This window comes from Gymnodraco acuticeps, unplaced genomic scaffold (genome assembly GCF_902827175.1).
Source record: "Gymnodraco acuticeps unplaced genomic scaffold, fGymAcu1.1, whole genome shotgun sequence".
In the NCBI taxonomy this organism is placed as follows: Eukaryota; Metazoa; Chordata; class Actinopteri; order Perciformes; family Bathydraconidae; genus Gymnodraco; species Gymnodraco acuticeps.
In genome coordinates this window covers 1,102,039-1,120,822 of record NW_022990335.1, presented here as the reverse complement: position 1 = coordinate 1,120,822, position 18,784 = coordinate 1,102,039, and the positions used below count along the sequence as shown (strand labels likewise).

Below are 18,784 nucleotides of genomic sequence, written 5' to 3'. Positions count from 1 at the left end.
TTTTGGCTTCTCTTAAAACGTTTTCTTTTCACTGCGCAATGTGTCGGGGGAGGGGTGTTGGTGGGATCATGTCACTATCTATAAAAGTCAGCCAGGGGAAAACACCCACCAAGTGGATGGATTAGACCCTTTCTCTTTCCCTAATTACTGAAAATGGGTTTAACTCAGTTACAGTCTGTGTTCTGTAGGGATAGAGCAACTTAACATGTTGTGAAAATCCAGAATCAAACATGAATGTCTCTTCAACTTTCCGAGGTCATGCTGTAGCCCTGACTTTATTGAATGAAAATAAAGTCAGTTTATGCGGATGTAAACTTCAAAACATAGACATTGCTTTTCGGTACACTACTAAAGCAATAGCAAAACCAACGGCTGCATTTTCAGGGCTGTATGGTATTTCTTCTTAGAGAGAGACGTGCTTTAAAGGTCCCATGTTATGGCCATTTCTACTGATCATAATTCCATTGTTGAGGTTTACTAAAATAAATGTATATTGTGCAATTTTCCAAACTCACATTGGTTTCTCATACAGCATCTCTGTATAGTATGTGTATCCACTCTCTGTCCTAAACGGCTTGTTGGAGCTCCAGCCCCCCCTCCCTGTGAGCCCAGTGCCCGTCTGCGAGACAGCGAGACACAGCGAAACCCAGCGCGAAACACACACACAGCCGCAGCCTGGCTGGGAGTTTGTGTGTGTGCCCAGACTGAGTTCCGCTGTGTCTCTCGCCAAGCCCACACCAGTGAGCCAGCTCACAGTGTCCTGCTCCTCGCAGCAGCAAGCCTCGCAACGTCCCGCCGTGTGTGTGTGTGTGAGGAAGTCCGCGGATTGGTCCAAACGTAACGGCTCCGGGGACGTTACGTCACTATACCCGAAATACGTCACTATACCCAAGAAGTCAACAATGGAAAAAGAGAAATCTCCAACGAGGCGTTCTGGGGCAGCATAGACAGGTATTTTCTGTGTTAGAGTTTTACTCGCTACAGGGTGTACTTTGAGGGTTTGTGACTCTGCAGACCGTTTACATGCAGAAAAAGCTGCATAACACACAAGGGGACGGGTAATAACCAGAAAAGCATGACATGGGACCTTTAAGTAAAAGAGTTTGAAAGAGTTTAAAGGTTAAGATAGTGATCTCATTACTGGAAGGTCACTGGTAGAGTTGGCCTTGTACAAGGCCACTATAAACCCAACTGCTCCAGTGAAGCCGACAAACAAGACTATGGTTTTTACTAAGCTTCTCCTAGATGTCAAATATTGCTGAAGATAAGCATTCACCCTAAGGAAACCTACCCTAGTTAAATAAAGGTTGAAGAAAGATACATATAGGAAAGTAAAATGTTTAGGTGATGCTCTTGCCGCCCTGCACACTGGTGTTAAGAAACAACAGTTGGCTTTAAACTTCTGATTTAAGATCTTTATAACGCTTGCCTTGGATCCTGGATGCCATTAAAATAATCCACCACAAACACACAACTGGTTAAAGGGGTCCTATTATGCTAATTCCCGGTTCATAGTTGTATTTTGTGACATGTTTACATGCTTTAATGTTCAACATGCTTTATTTTTCTCATACTGCGCACCTCTTTTCACCCTCTGTCTGAAACCCAGTCGGCTCTGATTGGTTAGCTGGCCGGCTTTTTTGTGATTGATCAACTGTTAAGGATGTCCCGCCCCTTAGCCTATCACATACAATGTGTTGGAGCGCTAGCCAATAAGTCAATAAGTGTTACATAGTGCCGTCACTATGTTACTGAAGTAAACAAAGGAGTCCAAGGTCAGGAGTTTGTGGGAGAGAACTTTGGATTGGAGCCTTTGCAGACCATTTACATGCACAAAAACACACACCATAGGAAAGAGAAAACCCCAAATAGCATAAAAGGCCTACTTTAACAATAGTTTCTAGTGCAATACATGAAGCTATTTTAGTTATATACACATATTTGGTTGCGCGGTACTATATGTGGCCCTTGTTGTTCCACAGATACCATATTCACTTTTATTCACTAGTTATTTTTCATTTGCATTCATCACCTTACAAGTGAAATTTGAACTGAACTTGGGGAACTAGTCAATGCTTCAGAGCTAACTGATTGTTGAATGACACACACAAGGTACAAATGAGTGGATCGTGTTGTGTGAGTCAGCAAAAGGTGTTCTCTTACCTGCAACAGGTGAGTCAGCTGTGATTACTGTTACCAACACCATCATCCCTAGGAACACTGCACGCTGGCCATGGGCATGCATGAGAGCCTTGAGCATCACCACCAAACCCACAGAGGAGACTAAACCTGCCATGGTACGGCAGGGGCACGGTCAAGGCATTTCAACAAGGTGAGAAGACAAGATTCACTCCAAGGTTTGTGTTAAATCCAGCTGCCTGGTTTGGTCTCCTTCAGTTCAAGGCTCCTCCTTCCATAACATATGCTGCAATGAAAAATGGCTGTTGAAAACAAAGGAGCAACATTTTCTGTTATTACTTAATAATAACTTATTTAATCAGCTTTTAGTTGGAAGAAACTGCTGCTGAACTTAAGTTAACCAAACAATGAAGATGTTTATTGAATTCAAAACCTGAATTTGATTAAAGTAACATTCTCATAGCAAATAATGTTGGCAATATATCATATCAGGGGCAGAGGTGTTAGTTAGAATACAAGAATTATATTTGGACAAATACATAATTGTTCAGGAAATGCTACGTTTCTATTTTTTATTTTATTTGAGGTAATTACCAAAATAAATCTTAATGCACGTGGCCTTTTACAAACAATAAAGCTAAAAGTGTTCTTAATTCCTATTCTAAAACCTTTTTTTGTCATGGACTTCAAAATTATATAAATCCTTTAAACAAACATAAAGGGCTACACATTCTAGTATTTATAAAAACATGTTTTTTTAAATGAGGGTTTGTTTTCATATTGTTAAGTCAACCTGACACATTTCATGCACATGGCCAAACAGGTCATACTGAGGTAACGTTATTAGCATAGGTCAAACTAACACAAATTAGGAATTATTATCTTTTTATAAGATGTACTAAATAACCTAACTAACTCTACATAGGCGGATATCTGTGTGGATAAGGCGGCTGCACACAGACTTCATCCCGGCTGTCTGGCTAGCTTGAGTCGGTCTCATCATGACACAGTACAGTCTCTTGTCCTACATCCCGTCCCGTTACTCGCAAGTTTACGGTCATGTGGCTTTCCGTAAGGCTAGACAAAGCATGATACATCTTTCATTTGACTGTCACAGCATGATGCTACAACCAGGTTAGCTAACATACTTTAGCCCTATTCCCAAAAGCTAGCTTTGAGTGCAAAGATAACACGATTTTGTTCCCTTTTCCCTCAGCCATTCCTGTCAGCTGCGCATTCAGACTTACCAAAAAAAAGGGGCTCCAACTCTATCAATTCCTTTGTCTGGGTTCCGAGAAATATTCCTGCACGAAACAAAATATTGTGAAAGGCTCCGTCATTAACCTTCATGAAACCACCTGCCTGCGTTTGAAGTTATTTCAGAGTAGACGTGCCAGAGCTGTTGGCTGGCTCATATCTGACACTCTTTTAGTTACCTTCTCTCGTCCCGAGGATCGGGTTAGTCCCGCCCCCTGGCTGATCTGATTAGCTTATCATTTATCAAACCCGGCTCTCATTGGCTGCAGCTCATTTCTGTCAAAGTGGGGTTTAAAAATTAGGTAGGTCTTCTCTACTGGCATCGGCGGCTTCCAAGGCAACGTTGCCTCATGCGATGATGCACTAAACATGGTATAGCCATGGGTGGATGTATCTATCCAGACTTTTTTTGTTATTATTGGCTGAATAAAGTTAACCAAGTTATGCAGTAAACAAAGATAGCATGACTAATGTTTCTTCAATGATTAATTGTTGGTGTAGCATACTTGGTGTTGCACTGATGTGCATGCTGATTTACAATTCCGTCAACATTTATGAGCCTTTTAAGTGCAGTGTTGTTCACAAGTCTATCTGACCAGAAACAAAGAAGATGCACACTTTGTTTTTATTTGTATGCATGACTCCAGAAAGAAAGTTACGTTCCCAAATTCCAAACAGTTCACACCGCGTAATATATGCGCAGGATACATCCCCTGGTTTAACAAGGGTTTTTGGTGAAAAATACATGGAGATAATCAGCATAACCTTATCACGTCACTGCCAGTTTATAGACGTCAACATGTTGGTGCACACCGCCACCTAGTGGTTGAATCTATAAACAGTTTCTTCTGATCAGTTTGGCTTTCTATGACATCATGCTATCCCTTTGTGAACATTTAGCTAATATCAAAGAAAATGTCCTATAATTTCTTTTTCAAAACATGACCTGGTAATTGTATATGAACAAGAGCTTCAATGGATTCAGTCTGTTGTAGGAAGTGAACGAAGTAGCTAAAGTTATCCAACCACTGTATTTAGGCTACATTTGGAGGTACTTATACTTCACTTGAGAGTTATAAATTCATGTTTCTTTTTCCACCTCCTATGTATTCCAAAGGCAGATATCGCATTGCCTTTTTTTGCCTCACTATATTCATTTTGCTAGCTGTGCTTACAATTACTTTCCAGATTCAGGTTTTACACAACACACGGTATGATAAACTCAAGCTAAATGTTGTAATTATTTTCAATGCACGTCTTACTGTTTTTGTTTTTTTTCTCCAATCTTCTTTATTTCCTACCTATTTCGGGTTAAAAAACATCTTGCAATTAAAATCTTTTTTATTTAATTTGATTTTTAAACGTTACAGTATGTCCACTTTAGAGGACGTCAGGACCATTTTTGTTTGAAAAGACAGCCAAAATTAACAGATAGACTATGTAACGTATTATGGTTATAGAGTGATATTAATACAAGAATACATTCACCTTTATTTAAAACATAAGTAATTGATCTGAACATTGCTGTTTATTTGGTCAATAAAAAACTAGTTTGTTTTTTGTTGAATCTTTCCAGATCTTCAAAGACCTGTAGTCAATGTACTGGGAAAGTACCTCATTGACTCCAGTCGGCACGGGCTGTACGGTCATCTTGACTAGTTTTATGGATGTGGTCTCCACTTGACCGTACTCATAGAAACACACTTGGCATTCCTGAGGCAATTCTCATTTTTCATGGCTCCACTTAAAATAAAAACAACAATAAGACATGCGTGCTACTCTTGGCCCACAGAGGGACATGTCTTTCCCGCTCGTCCCTATGTCTGTATCTGTGCGCTCATGGAGCCTCCTGCATCTTTTCCTCCTTCTTCTTGACCCTCTTCTATCCCAGGTGTGAAAGCCTCATCTCTCTCATCATCTGAGAGCTCCAAATCGGAATCTCCCTGAACTTTCTGGTACAGAAAATGTCTGCTTCAGTTCCGTCTCCTGCAACAATATTGAGTCATTAAGTCCATGAAGATGGTCCATTTATAAAAGGGCTGTTATTTCAAAACTTGAATTATTGAATTGCTTTCAGAACTAATTATATAGTTCCTCACATGTTAATATACAAGAACATATTGATTTTCATGTTAAAAATAACTATTATTAAACAATATTTGACTTCTCCTCCTGCTTCTATAAAATGTTGTTTTTGGTATGCCAGCCATTTTGGATGAAAAGAAAGAGGAACTTCCCAGCATAACATTTTAACCAATGACATATCACTGGAAAGCCCAGGATGTCCTCTGTACAGTACATAGATTGATAGAGTACCTCAAAAGAGTAAAAGGAGATGCATGTTAACAAAATGTGGACATAAGTCAATGGGCTGGGTCCCAGGAGGGTATGATACAGCACTCACAATGGCGATATGTCTGTATCATCAAGGCTACATAATATTAAGTAGTATTATATTTTATTTAGTTGTGATAATCATCCTATTTTACTGATTTGAATGTCACACACACACACACACACACACACACACACACACACACACACACACACACACAGGATCACAGTTAAATCAGGAGACTGGTGCCGTGACTTAACAGTTTAATGTAAATCCAAGACAAAGTGTGATTACATTTCTACACATATACAATATGCATATGTGAGTATACAAATTCTCATTAATAACTCGATTCACCTCGGAGACCGAAAAAATGATCAAAAGTAACAGTGAATAACAAGCTATAACATAGTTCACCACAACGCGAGCCCCTTCTCACCCTACAGTTAGTAAAGAGGACAATTAAAATAACTATATTCTTCTATTTGACGAAGCGGTTTGTCTGTTAAAATCCTCCCGTAAAATGTACAATGCTATCATTAGTTTTTTCGAAGCCTAATATAAATTCACTCCATTTTTCTACAACGAAAATGATTAAGAGAAGCACACAACATCATAATGGTAACACAAGCGCTTAGTAGCAAGTACTCAACTTGTTAGGAGGTTTAATTAATCCTTCTTCTTATTGTCATTGTTATATTTATTTAAACATTCTATAAAGCCAGTAAAATATCCATTCTCATAACATACTTAATAATATTAGGCTAAGGAACAGGGTATACATAGAACGCTACATCAACAGATTGAAATAATCAGATATCACACCCCAATAAACAAAAAAAAATAAGCAAAGACAATTAACAGAGAAGTATACTAGGAAATACTGCAGCACACATTAGCTTTATCGACAAATAATGAAATTTTACACAATTGAGAAACCATACAGCAATGGACACAAAGGGGGTCAGGGTTTGATGCACTCTTAGGTCTTTAGAAAATGGAAATAACCAGTGTATGAGAAATGTAACTTATCTAATTTATTGTTTTAAGAATGTATCAAAAGGGATTGTGACTTTGAAAAGCTAGGCTAGCTTCAGAATAATATTTGTATAGTGTAAACAGGCAAATCTGGATTTGAATGTAGCTTTGGTCTACTGCTTCTAGATCCCATTTATTAACACCACAAAATAAATATCTTCAGCTAGAAATCCCTCTTAAAGTCATATGTGAAAAGCTACATATTTCAGTTATTAAAAGAAATACCAAAGATCTTAAAGGGCAGCACTTAAAGAGGATTTAAAGTGGGGCTTTACACAAATTAGAGTAGGAAAATAATCGCATTTTAATCAGATTTGGTTCTTAAATTCTTACAGTGTAATCGCCTGACTCCCTCTATCAGTGATGGCATCAAACCTTGACCACCTCACCCTGAATTCCCCCAAAGGAATAGCCAGCAAAAGGAGCAGATCTCCTCAAATAATAATTAAAAAAAACATACGCTATCATCCGAATGGGCTTTGAGAATGCTTGTGGGGCTAGATTATGAATTTGGGAGACAGAGAGAACATCAGATCATGGTTAATCCCCCTGATCCTCACCACTTTGCACTTTGGGAGGCAGCTGCAACTATGCCAACGGTTTATATTAAACGAGAGCGTTGTGTGTTCACTTCTTGTCACCTTAGAGGAGTTTGTGTGAAGACTATTGTAGCACTGTGAGCCATCATGCTCTCAGGAATGTTTCACCGGGAGCAAAGCTGGAAGTTTGAGTGTATTTTGTCAGAGAATGCCAGGCTTCATCCAGAGTGAGACACTGCCTTGTTTCTAATTGTATTGTCACCTTTGGAGGTATTGTTGGTTATTTGGAAGGCAGTACTCTAACAGTAAAGTCGCTAGCTGGGAAGGCTATGTTCACCTCAACAACACAAAACACTTTTTTTACACTCTACTTAAGCACATTTTGGTAATTGTAAGGTCACTCGATCTAAGTTATAGCTCACATTTCTGATTCCCCTTTTTTATAAAACACGAAACATTGGTTATGTGAAACAGAGTAATAGACAAACGTATCATACACATCAAGTCATTTTTCCACAACGTCGCGCATATAGGGCTCCTTTAAATTGGGTTTCATTTGAGAAAATAGCGATTATTTGATATCCCCCCCAATAATGGGGGGGGGGGGGATTATAATGTAAATAATTTTACATTATTTCTCTCACATGGGATTTTGCTGGATGTATAATTATTGCATCATGCATGGCCACAAACGGTGTAGAAATGAAATGAATGGCCACCCACTGAGAAAGATCTAAAGCCATTTCAGATGCCGCAGGTCACATATTACATTCATTTTGTGCGGGTGACCATGGTTTTAAAGGTATAGTTGGTACATTTTTGATTAATTCATTTTTTTTTTTACAGGTCATTCTATTCCATGGCACGCTAATTTAAAAACAAACCTTTTAGATTACAAATTCATTTTCATACAACACCAATAAAGCTACAACATCGACAATGCAAAAGAACCAAAACTGGCTTAACATTTTGGAGGTTAGATAATTATTAACAGGGCCAAGTGCGAGGAGAAATGAAGGTAGATTGTAAAGAAATTCACTGGGCTGTATTAATTATGTTAAATCCTCCTGTTGGGGGTAAAACGACATGTTGTCCAAATCATTTGTAAAAAAAATTAGACCAGGAGTTATTGCCTGTCTGCTCTAGCAACGCTGTGGAGGATTGCTTGTACTCTACTGTGTGCTGCACATGATCGATCTGTCGAATTCTTTGGTGGGAAGTGCGAAAAATAAAAAAACAAAGTCCTAGGGTGACAATGCTATCCCCCTGCTGACAGGAGAGGGGACCGGACACAGCAGTGTAGCATGAGTAACGCCAAATTCCCTCAAACGTGGAATGTTTCAGTAGTCTGTTTCATAATAACAGAAAATATATCAATGGAAAATCATCTCCCTTATGCGTGTGTGCTTGAGCTTGAGGAAATAAAGTAGATCAAATCAAAAGAAAAACAACAGAACAGAAAATAATGAAGTAACCAGCAACGTACTTAAATCACATCTTTGACAACTCGGAAGTGAAGGGGAGTGTGGGGGTAAAAAGTACCAGGATGACACTCTGGGGCCCGTCAAAAGATTTGTTTTAAAGAGATTTAAGTATTTCGAAACTAGTTGTGGTAATATGGCAATCTATCTACAGTATAAGGGCCCCATTGGATTATCATCAACTCCACACTTACTATCACTAGCAGTGTTGCAACACTTTAACACAGGTGCACCCACCTCCACTTAATACTACATTTCACTGTACATCAACCCCCAGGTTACAAAATAGAAATTACATATAATAAAAACGCACACACTCTTGATAAAACATCCACAAGAATTATTGCAACAATCTCTAAAAAATAAACACAACATGTACTACAGCCATGTCAAAAAAAAGTTCAAGATAATGTTAAGTTAAAAAACAACAACAACAAAAGAATAATCACTTCAAATGCAAGTACTATGGCATACCATGGAGGAAGGGGGAGGGGAAGGCTTTCACTAACCCACCAGCGGCACTGATGTGCCTATACGAGGACAAATGAACAAGGAGATTTTTGTATCATTGGCTACATGGGGGAACAAAATGAAATGAAGCAGCGAACATACAAAGCCCTATTGGTTCTCTAAGTGTTCGGCTGGCGTGGTGATGTCTGCGGTGTACCTGGTTCGAAGACAAATGGACAGTGGCGACAAAATCGTCCACAAGGTGCCCTTCCAGGTGTATGCTGTGGCATTTCCCTTCTGTTCTGTTCCTGCATTTTTTTTTAGATGCTACCCAAACCTCAAGCGTGACAAATAACTTCCAATTATCTTTGAAGGATTCACGTCAGAAAGTGTACATTCAGGTAAAGTAGTGCCCTCCCTTTTGGGCTCCTACCGACGACCCGGACTCAGTGTTTCTATCAACCTGCTCAGTGCCAACTTGCTACCATTTTAGTCCCATTTAAGATAGAGAGTTTCGCCCTGCCCTCCACAGTCCCTACCTAAACTGACCCTATGCTTTCAAACAGCCGCCTCACTCGTGCCTACACAGTATCTCTCACGAACAACCCTCGATACACTGCCTCTTCTCTGCAGACCCATTCCTTCCGCCTCACAGAACCCCCCCTCATGGCAACAATCACTTCCTGTCAGGCCCTTCTCTTGGACTAGCTTTTATCCTTAAAAAAAGCAACCTCTACTGTGTCTCAAACATTTTACTGTAACTCAATCCCTGTTCTTGAAAACTGAGCTAATAACTCTCGCTGCATGAATTCCCTTAAAAAACAACAAATATATTCCAAACTAGAGCCACATTTTGGGTGATAGAGGTTTACATCTACAGCTATACTGTACATTTTCATATTTACACTAATATCCAGAGCACAATGTAACAAGAATTTATCTATGACTTTGGTAAGTACCCCGGGCAAGTTATCTCATGCACACATAATAAAAAAGTCAGCGTGATATCTGACGTTAATCTTCATCATCTAACAGTATGTTGTCATTTTAGGACGAGAAACAGCAAGGGCTAAGCCTACACCTGGAAGAGAGCTACAACTGTCCCGACTAGCATGTCAAACCAGGGAAACATGTCGTTCTAAGTATAGCTAGAGTCTCTTGTGGCTTTCAGGATCCAAGCCAAGTAAACTGTGTCGGTATATCTGTAAGGCACTACGAAGGAACAATGGTCAAAAACCTAAAGACTGAAGAGAGTTTTAAGGAGGTGGATTTATACACGCATGGCTGACAGTAGCACACACAGACAATCACGTTGTACATGCCTATGTTATTATAACCACTTTGTGCAATCACATTGAAAAAAGAGGAACAAATAAATCTATTGGTATCTGGAAAAAAAAGTCAACTGGTGCAGACTGCTACATTCTAAGAACGGGGCCCAGCTAAGACACCTAGCAAAAAAAAACGAAGTATCGTCATAAAGGTGAAACATAAAGGAAAGAAATATCTATAAATACACTAAAAAGTTTGTTGTCTTCTGTTGGTTATATTTCCAGAAACCTCCTCGGCTGGAGAAGGTGGAGTGGTGGGGGGGGGGGGAGTTGCCTCTCTTTTCTCCCCACACCATGGAAATATTAAGACAGTTCAAGGCCATCAATATTTTTTTCTTTGTAGAGCAGCAGGTTTCCGTATTTCACCTTCTCCCAATTTTTCTTGGGATTCCGAACTTCCAGTCAGTAACCCCTGTTCAACAGTCACTCCCCGAATCAATGAGGGGGGGAAATAATAAAAAAACAGAAAACCTCCACTGTCCCAAAAGGCCTGTTTCTAAATTCCCTGTAAAACTAAAGAAACATTACTAGTAAAGTAAAAAGTGAATAATTGAAAAATAAATGCAAAAACTGGCCCTTTCAGGAGAACAAAAATTGATGAATGAAAGAAAATAACTTGAACTGTACCCCTCTGAAATTCATCCCCATCTTTCCCTTCTAGAGAGGCTGTGAATATTTTTCTCTCTGTTGTTATATCTTCAAGTTATACGTGACAGTTTGATGAGGATTGCATGTTCCTCTGTCTCTGTTTTATGTCTAAGGTCGAGGAGAGGATGGGGCTCAGGGCGGGTGGGTTTCGGGGGGGGGCAGCAGCAGCAGCAGTGCTGGGTCAGGCTCTCCAGTGTTGGTCAGTGTGTTCTCTAGAGGTAAGGGTACTGGTTGACCTTGGTGGGACTCAGTGGGTATCCAGTGTAGACAGTGGAGGCGGGTGAAGCGCTGATGTAGGCCTGGTGGGCGAACTGGGCCTGGTACTGGCTGTGGTGCAGGGTGGGGGAGGGCAGCACCCGGTGGCCCATGCTGACCGGGACCTGGTGGATGATGCTGGGGGGGTAGCTTCCGTGCTGGACCGCGTGGCGCACCGAGCCCTGCGACGCCACCAGGTGGGCCACGGTGCCGGTGGAGCCCAGAGTGGCGGGGGTGGTGTAGGCATAGAGGTGGGGCTGGTTAGGCAGGTGGGTGGCAGCCAGGTGCGGGTGGACATTGGCCGTGTGGGAGGGGCTGTTGTGATGGAAGTACTGGGCCTGGGTGGCGATGGTGGGGGTGATGTAGGCCTGCTGCCGCCGATGGCCGTTTCGCTCGGCTACCATATGCTGCTGCGCCTGGAAGTGGGGGGACAGAAAGGCTGAATGTCAGTTTTATTGCTCCTGGAGTTTTGGTTATTCTCATTGTCCAAATGTGATTTCTTAAAGGTCCTCTATTATACTGTTTTTCATCAATATATAATAGGTCTCAGATATATACAAAACATGTCTCCGAAGTGTTTGGCTCAAAATACCAAACAGATCATGCATTGTAGCATCATCCCATAATCCCCTCTGTTTCAGCCTTGTTTCAAAAGTCTGTTACTTTAGATGAAAACAAGGAGCCACTCCCCACGCCCCTCTGAGAGATATTTGGTTACAAAACAACACAATGGTGCTCTAGGAGGAGATTCAGGTGATAAGGTGAGCGGGGGTTACCTTGGTTGGTGATTGGCCAATGGTTACACAAGCCAACAAATCGTTATGAAATCATAAAGTGGCCAACATCTGATCAGCTCATTTTCAGACAGTTTTTTTATATAAAAGGATCAGGACAAAAAGAGAGATAATCTTTTTTTCTGAAACTTTCAGAATCTTTTTACACAGAGAGGACACATGGTTATGTATAAAATACATGAAAAAGTGGATTTTGCATAATAGGTTAGGATAGTTGGAATGTGTTGAAGAGAGGTTGTATGAGGTACACCACCTGTTTGGAGTAAAAGAGAACCCCTCATCATAACATCCAAACTTTGCCTTAAAACACTTCAAAACATCTATTGGATAATGTCACAAATGACTTATGAACCTCAAGGAATATTTTACATTTTGATCAATTATCAATTTCATCTATTTTTTTTGTTATCTTTTTTGTTATCCAGGCTAGCCAGTTTCCAGTCTTAATGCTAAGCTAAGCTATCTTTTGGTAGCCTAACGTACAGACATGAGGTTGGTATCGTTCTTTTCATCTAACAGAACATGAAATCAGTAAGCTACATATATAAACAATAAATGTTATTCTTCTAAAACATGATCCTAAAATATTTAAGGTTTTGTCCACACGTATCAAAATGCAGACACTGATATGACCATACCTGACTGAGATTGAGAGGCTGCTGCTGGAGGGGGTGTGGCCCTGAGCGTTGCTGCCGATAGGCCACGCCCCCTGGTATGCCCCCTGGTAGGTGATGATTGCCAGACAGCACTCCATTGGAGGATTTGAATTTATAAGCTGTATTCTGATGGTTCATTAAATCTGCAAGGGAGAGGATATGGTTATTTGGGAAGAAGTAACAATGTAATAATGTAATGTATTAAGCTGTATTTTAGGCCAGGAAGGAACCTGTTGTCACAGTCCTCTACCTGGCATCAGGCGCTCACACTCATTGGGGACCTCGCTGTTCTGCGTCTTGAGAGGAGGAATGATGATGGTGCGGGGGTTCCCGTTGTTGTAGTTGTCCAGGATGGTGCTCTTTGTGTCGTAGCTGTTGTTGTTGGGGTGTCTGGACTCCACAGTGTACGGGCTGTTGCTGGAACAGTCAGAGTCGGGTGAATCGTGGACCGTCACGCAACTGATGACATTCTTTCGCTGCTTTGTAGATGAACTGGAGGAAACACAAGTGGAAAGTTATTAAGACATTTCTTTCAGGGAATCAGATAAACTCAAGGGACATCAATATGATGATATCATATGTCCTGATCAGATTTGACATCCCCTCTGCATACTGTGTGCTGTGTACATACCCTGAACTACACAATTTGTGTCAAAACTTGTTTTGTATCTCCCTATTGCTAGCTGGTTTTCTTGTACTTCCCTCTCTTTGCGTTCTTATTTTGTGTTTCTCATTGCAGCGTATCACGGCATAAAGGAGTTGTCTTTTGCGCATCTCTTCTTTCCTGTTGTCAGATGACTGGATGGTTATAAAATTGATTTGACCATTGCTCGCAAAGTACCGCTGCCACATAAATTACAACTGGCCTTGGATGGCCCTGTTAGCATTTTACGACTCCAGATTAAATTACTTTTATAGGCGCACAGTGATCTGATACTAGAAACCAGAGATGTGTCATTGAAAATGTTTTATATCATACACAGCCTTAGAAATCATATATGACCCCCGAAACGATACAAGAAAAGAGGATAGAACGTGGGCTTCTCAGTTTCACTGGTAATTGTGAAAGCAAAGTAAGTCAAAGCAGACACATTTTAAAAGGTCTCGTTTATCTACTTCTTGGCTGACAAACCTGCTCAATGGCATTTCACAGTAACCAGCATTAGTATTCCGAATGATATACAAACTCCTTAGCATTTTCCAATAAGCAAAGACCAAGAACTGACCTTTTCTTTTGTTTGTGGTCATCTTCCTCATCTGTGTCGCTGCTGATGGTGATGATGCTGACTGCAGGGCTGGGCGTGTCGGGGATGATGATGGTCTGTCTGGGGACATGGTGCTGGTGCTGATGGTCGCGGGTGGTGCTGGAAGCCTGCTCCGCTTCGTTGGACCCCCACCCACCGCCCTGCGGGGGCGGGCAGTTGGAGGCCGAGCCGTTCTGTAGCACAGCGCAGCGTGGAGGCGTGTTCTCCTTCACCCGCTTGGAGCGCTGCGGGGACAGCACCGCCTGAGAGGACGACACCTCGTAGGCCGACATGTTCCTTCAAAAGGACGGATAATAGTGTTAATGTAAGAAATCAAAAGGTGTCAGACACTGTGTTGTGTTGTATGTTAATGGTTAACTAGCTGGGTGTACAGTGCACAGGGTGTGCAAAGTGTCAGGGGCCTCCACCCACATAATGATCCTCAAAGAGACAAGTACCAACCAGGAAGCAATAAAGAAACATAACATGACTACAAAAAGACACAATGCCACTTGAATCACTTTAAAAGAGACAAACTGCAACAACATAGAGTTTCAAAATAACTACAAATAGACTACAAAGATACACAGAGCAACAACAAAGATAACATAACTGCAAAGAAACAAAGAATTATGAAAGGGACACAAAATGACCCAAAAAAGAAACAGGTATGAATTCTGTGTGTCCTGCTCTTATGCACAGTAGTAAAGGTGGAGGGTACTTCAGTTTATCTAAGCCCAGAGGCCCATTGTCTCATAATCTGATCTGTGTATGATGATTTACTATAAAGAGTGTGAGAGTACCTGGCAGACATCTGGTGCTGTTTGTTCTTTTTGGAAGAGGAGTTGTTATTGGTTGAGGGCTGCCTCATAACATGTGCCACTCCCACATTGAGCGTCTGGTTGGATGGGAGCGTGACGTGGCCGGCCAACAATGCTGGCTGCTGCATGATGGGATTATAATGGCCGCCATGAGGATGGGGATTCCTGTAACATAACACCGTTTAATGTTAGCACAACAGTAGGACCTGCAAGTGCAGCAACACAGGATGAAATGCTGCAAAACACACTCATGTATGTAAAGGATAGCCAAACCCAACATTGGTGAGGTAAAATGAATGAAGACATGAGAGAGTATTTCCCAGAGAAGCCAGCGGGTGGCAGCATCTAACTCTTCTAAGGAGGACTCAAAGGAAGAGAGGGAAGAAGTGAGGGAGAGAGGGAGGGCAGAGGAGCTGACACCAGCAGCTGTGGAGCGATGGCTCTGCAGAGGAAGTGCGACACTTTCCCGATCGTCTCTCTGAGGACAACAGAGCTGCCACTGGACAGGGAGGAGGGGGGGGGGGAGACGGGGAGGTGGGTGTCTGGTCACAGATGGACAGCTCCCAAATGAATCTGTGCATACATGGCCCCAGCTGTCCTCTGCATACACATTATATACCTGCAGCCACCTTATCTCCCGGCAGATCGCCATCTATCCATCCATTTATCGAGTCATCGCAGTGACAGGCTCTCCTAGACATGATGTCTCTACGTGTACACATATCCCGTCTCCCTGAGGTAAATCTGCTCTTATGAAAGCGCCAGTATACGCAAAGGGGAATGTGATTCATAGAAGATAAAGGACAAGCTGTCAGGGAGTTACAGGCTCCTCGGTCAATCAGTCTTACGCCATACCATCTTCCTATAGCACATCCTGGCCTATAAAAGCCATAAAACTACTGCTGGCCTTTGAAATCAATTTATCTGAACTGACCTACAGACTTGCCCCTGATGTTATGTGTATAAACTTGATTTGGCAAAGTGCTTTCATTTTGAAGCTTTAGAGTGATACATGTCAACCTATTAGATTTATTTATCCATCTCAAGAGGAAAGGTGGATTTGGAAACTGTAGGCCACAATATTCAGACATCAATAGAGGCTGGCTGGGAGCGGTGGAAAGAAAGAAAGAAAATACGTGAAATGAGTGCTGTTCACCTCCAGTTGGCGAGAGGCTGTGTGCTGCCCATGGAGTCGGGGATGACAGTGGCATGCTGGACTGAGGTGTGGGTGAGCTGCTGCCAGGCTGGGGGGAGCAGGATCTGCTGGGTGCCGCTGGGCCAGGCCTGCTGAGTGGGGAGGACACAGAGAGGGGGGGAAGAAAAGAAATTCAAGTCAGAGAGGAAAAAAAAAACGGTCAACTGCTGCAAAACAAAGCATCCAAAATATGAATTTGTTTTATGAAGTCTGTGAATGCAGTTAAAGTAAAGTTAACCATTAAATATGGCTGAACAATTAATAATGGAAGGATTCTAAAGGCAGCATAAAAAAAGGAAGTGGACTGTGTGACACCCCAAAATAATATAATATGGCTTCTTTAAAATGAGGAAATGTTCTGGTATATGGATATTTTTCGTCAGTATATTGGACTATATTATTGTAATGTCTAGGATGACCTTATATACAGTGTAACCCGTCTTTTATTTTATTTGTGTTATACCTGTGTTATTTACGTTCTCAGTGTTATTTGATTATTTGATTATTTGATTTCAATACATTTAGAATTTTCGGGATTTGAGACATTATACATGTTGTGACCCCTTGTCAAAGAAACTGCTCAACTAAATTGGAGTAAAGGGGAATGTGAGAAAATAATTAATAAAGAATAAGTTACAAAAAAAGTAAAAAAATGGCTGAACAAAGGGAAGTCTTTTCAGATTAGTTTGACGGTGTTGTGATACATAACAGTATATTTTATCAAAGTGCATGACAGCTGGTCATAACCGGCTACCTGGCATACAAAATGAACTCGGCCGGCTTCAAGGAGACATCCATTGACAAAAGAGATAAGACCAGGACTTAATAAAGATGTACAGCAGCTCCTTTCACTGTCTGCATGCATATGAGTGAGTGTACAGTACGTGTGTGTGTTAGCGTGATTATGTGTTTGACTTGAGTCAAATCAGCCTTTGTTCTAATTAAATTCCTGGGCCCATTCAAGCTGCTGTGAAAGAGGCTACTTTGTATTTCTGATGCAGAACAGGATCGGAATAATATGGCCAGAGATGTGCCAAGACGAGTGTGTGTGCATGCATGCCCAAGCATGTTCGTGCGTCAATGTGTGTGTGTGTAACCCTAATAGTTTAATGCAGTTCTATTGATTAGCACTTTAATGTCAGGGCTAATGAATTGTTCCTTTAATATACCGTTTGCACATCTATTAACAACGGCATCAGTATGTACTGCGGCACACACGTTTAAATAGAGGGAGAGGGAAACGGATCATCTGTGCATACAGTACGCTACGCTGACTTTATTTTTACCTTTATCTTTTAACTTCATCTTAACCTTCATCTCTGTATTCACATATTTGCTTTGCCCTGTCTGTTTTTATTATATTCAGACACAACGTAGCAGCTCTGTTCTGTATTCTGGCTGCATGCTTGTGGAAGTTGGATTGTTTTTTGTTTGCGTGAGGCAGGTTGCAGAGCCCAAAGCAACCGTCCTGTGGTTAGAGTGCTTCAGGGGGCATCTGCAGGCCAGCAGCACCGCCTTGTCTTTGGGCTGAGGACTGACATCTCTAATGGAACATTCTGGAGCTGGAGACGTTCTTTACATCTAAGACCACATCCAAGGCCTTTTATCAACATGCCATTAAGAGAGTGTAATACATCCATCCATCTCCCGCGTCTCCTCCTCCCGCCCGCTCTATCTCCACTCTACAAGCCTCTCTCTCTCTGGGCGTCTGCGTTGTGTAACCAGCCTGTCTGCCCTGAAATGGTAACCCAGTTAAGAGGCCGTTTTTCTTTCTTCTCAGAGGACACCATCACTATCAGCCGGCCCACCACCTCCCACCTCGACCTACACTCCCCGGGTGAAAAACCCTTTGTCACCTCGGGGTTTTGAAAGCCCCAGCTCTCACTCCCCAATTGTTTCCACATTTTCTGCATTCCTGTTCTAGATAAAGGTCCTGCTGGTCTCCCTGCCTGCATGCTTCACTTTGCCCCCTCTCTTTACACCCAGGAAGCTCCGGGGCTAACCATGCATGGGTCCGAGATGTGTGAAGGGTGCATGTGCGGCAGCCGGTGAGGAGAATAAAGCCAAGACGAGTATTTGAGACCTCCCACCGTAAAGGAAAAAACACACACGGTGTTATTAGGTGTGCTGCTCGTTGGCCCATATAAACCATCTGCTTTTGTTCACTATTGCCTGTCTTTGTACTGAGGAGAAATCCTGCAGCAACGTGTGATCTGATGGATCCATCCCATCCATGGATCTGGTGGTGTTGTTGTTAATTCTCTGGTCATGCAGAGCGTCATCCTGACCTCCCAGAATCCTCTGAGGCCTGTAATTTGGAGCGCCTGACTTGGAAGCAGCCCTGGAGCTAATCACCATTTGGTATCTGACAGATTAACCCACCATAGAAACACAGGCGTGCAACACACACACACACACACACACACACACACACACAACACACCTAGCACACATCACACAACACACACACACGACAACACACACATACACACACCACACACACACACCCACACACACACCCCCACACACACACACCACACACACACCCACACACACAACACCCACACACCACACCCACATACAACATACACACACACACAC

At 41.9% G+C, this 18,784-nt stretch overlaps 2 protein-coding genes across 10 annotated transcripts in view; both read right to left on the bottom strand.

The window, feature by feature from the left end:
- Positions 1 to 5,533, bottom strand: part of si:ch211-1e14.1 (UPF0606 protein KIAA1549) — a 53,329-nt gene extending 47,796 nt beyond the window's left edge. For 3 of the 7 annotated variants that reach the window (XM_034223369.1, XM_034223373.1, XM_034223375.1), the window contains exons 1-2: positions 3,387 to 5,533; positions 2,164 to 2,425 (exon numbers count right to left, since the gene is read on the bottom strand). In XM_034223369.1, coding sequence (XP_034079260.1) covers positions 2,164 to 2,296 — 133 coding nt within the window. In that variant the 5' untranslated portion in view covers positions 2,297 to 2,425; positions 3,387 to 5,533. Of the gene's footprint in view, positions 1 to 2,163; positions 2,442 to 3,386 lie in introns of all 7 variants that reach the window. The other 4 variants (XM_034223372.1, XM_034223374.1, XM_034223371.1 and 1 more) reach the window with 3 other exon arrangements.
- Positions 5,534 to 5,977: 444 nt separating this feature from the next.
- Positions 5,978 to 18,784, bottom strand: part of hipk2 (homeodomain interacting protein kinase 2) — a 79,099-nt gene continuing 66,292 nt past the window's right edge. The window contains exons 10-15 of one of the 3 annotated variants that reach the window (XM_034223292.1): positions 16,145 to 16,275; positions 14,971 to 15,153; positions 14,150 to 14,464; positions 13,174 to 13,415; positions 12,906 to 13,066; positions 5,978 to 11,889 (exon numbers count right to left, since the gene is read on the bottom strand). In XM_034223292.1, coding sequence (XP_034079183.1) covers positions 11,431 to 11,889; positions 12,906 to 13,066; positions 13,174 to 13,415; positions 14,150 to 14,464; positions 14,971 to 15,153; positions 16,145 to 16,275 — 1,491 coding nt within the window. In that variant the 3' untranslated portion in view covers positions 5,978 to 11,430. The remainder of the gene's footprint in view (positions 11,890 to 12,905; positions 13,067 to 13,173; positions 13,416 to 14,149; positions 14,465 to 14,970; positions 15,154 to 16,144; positions 16,276 to 18,784) is intronic. The other 2 variants (XM_034223294.1, XM_034223293.1) reach the window with 2 other exon arrangements.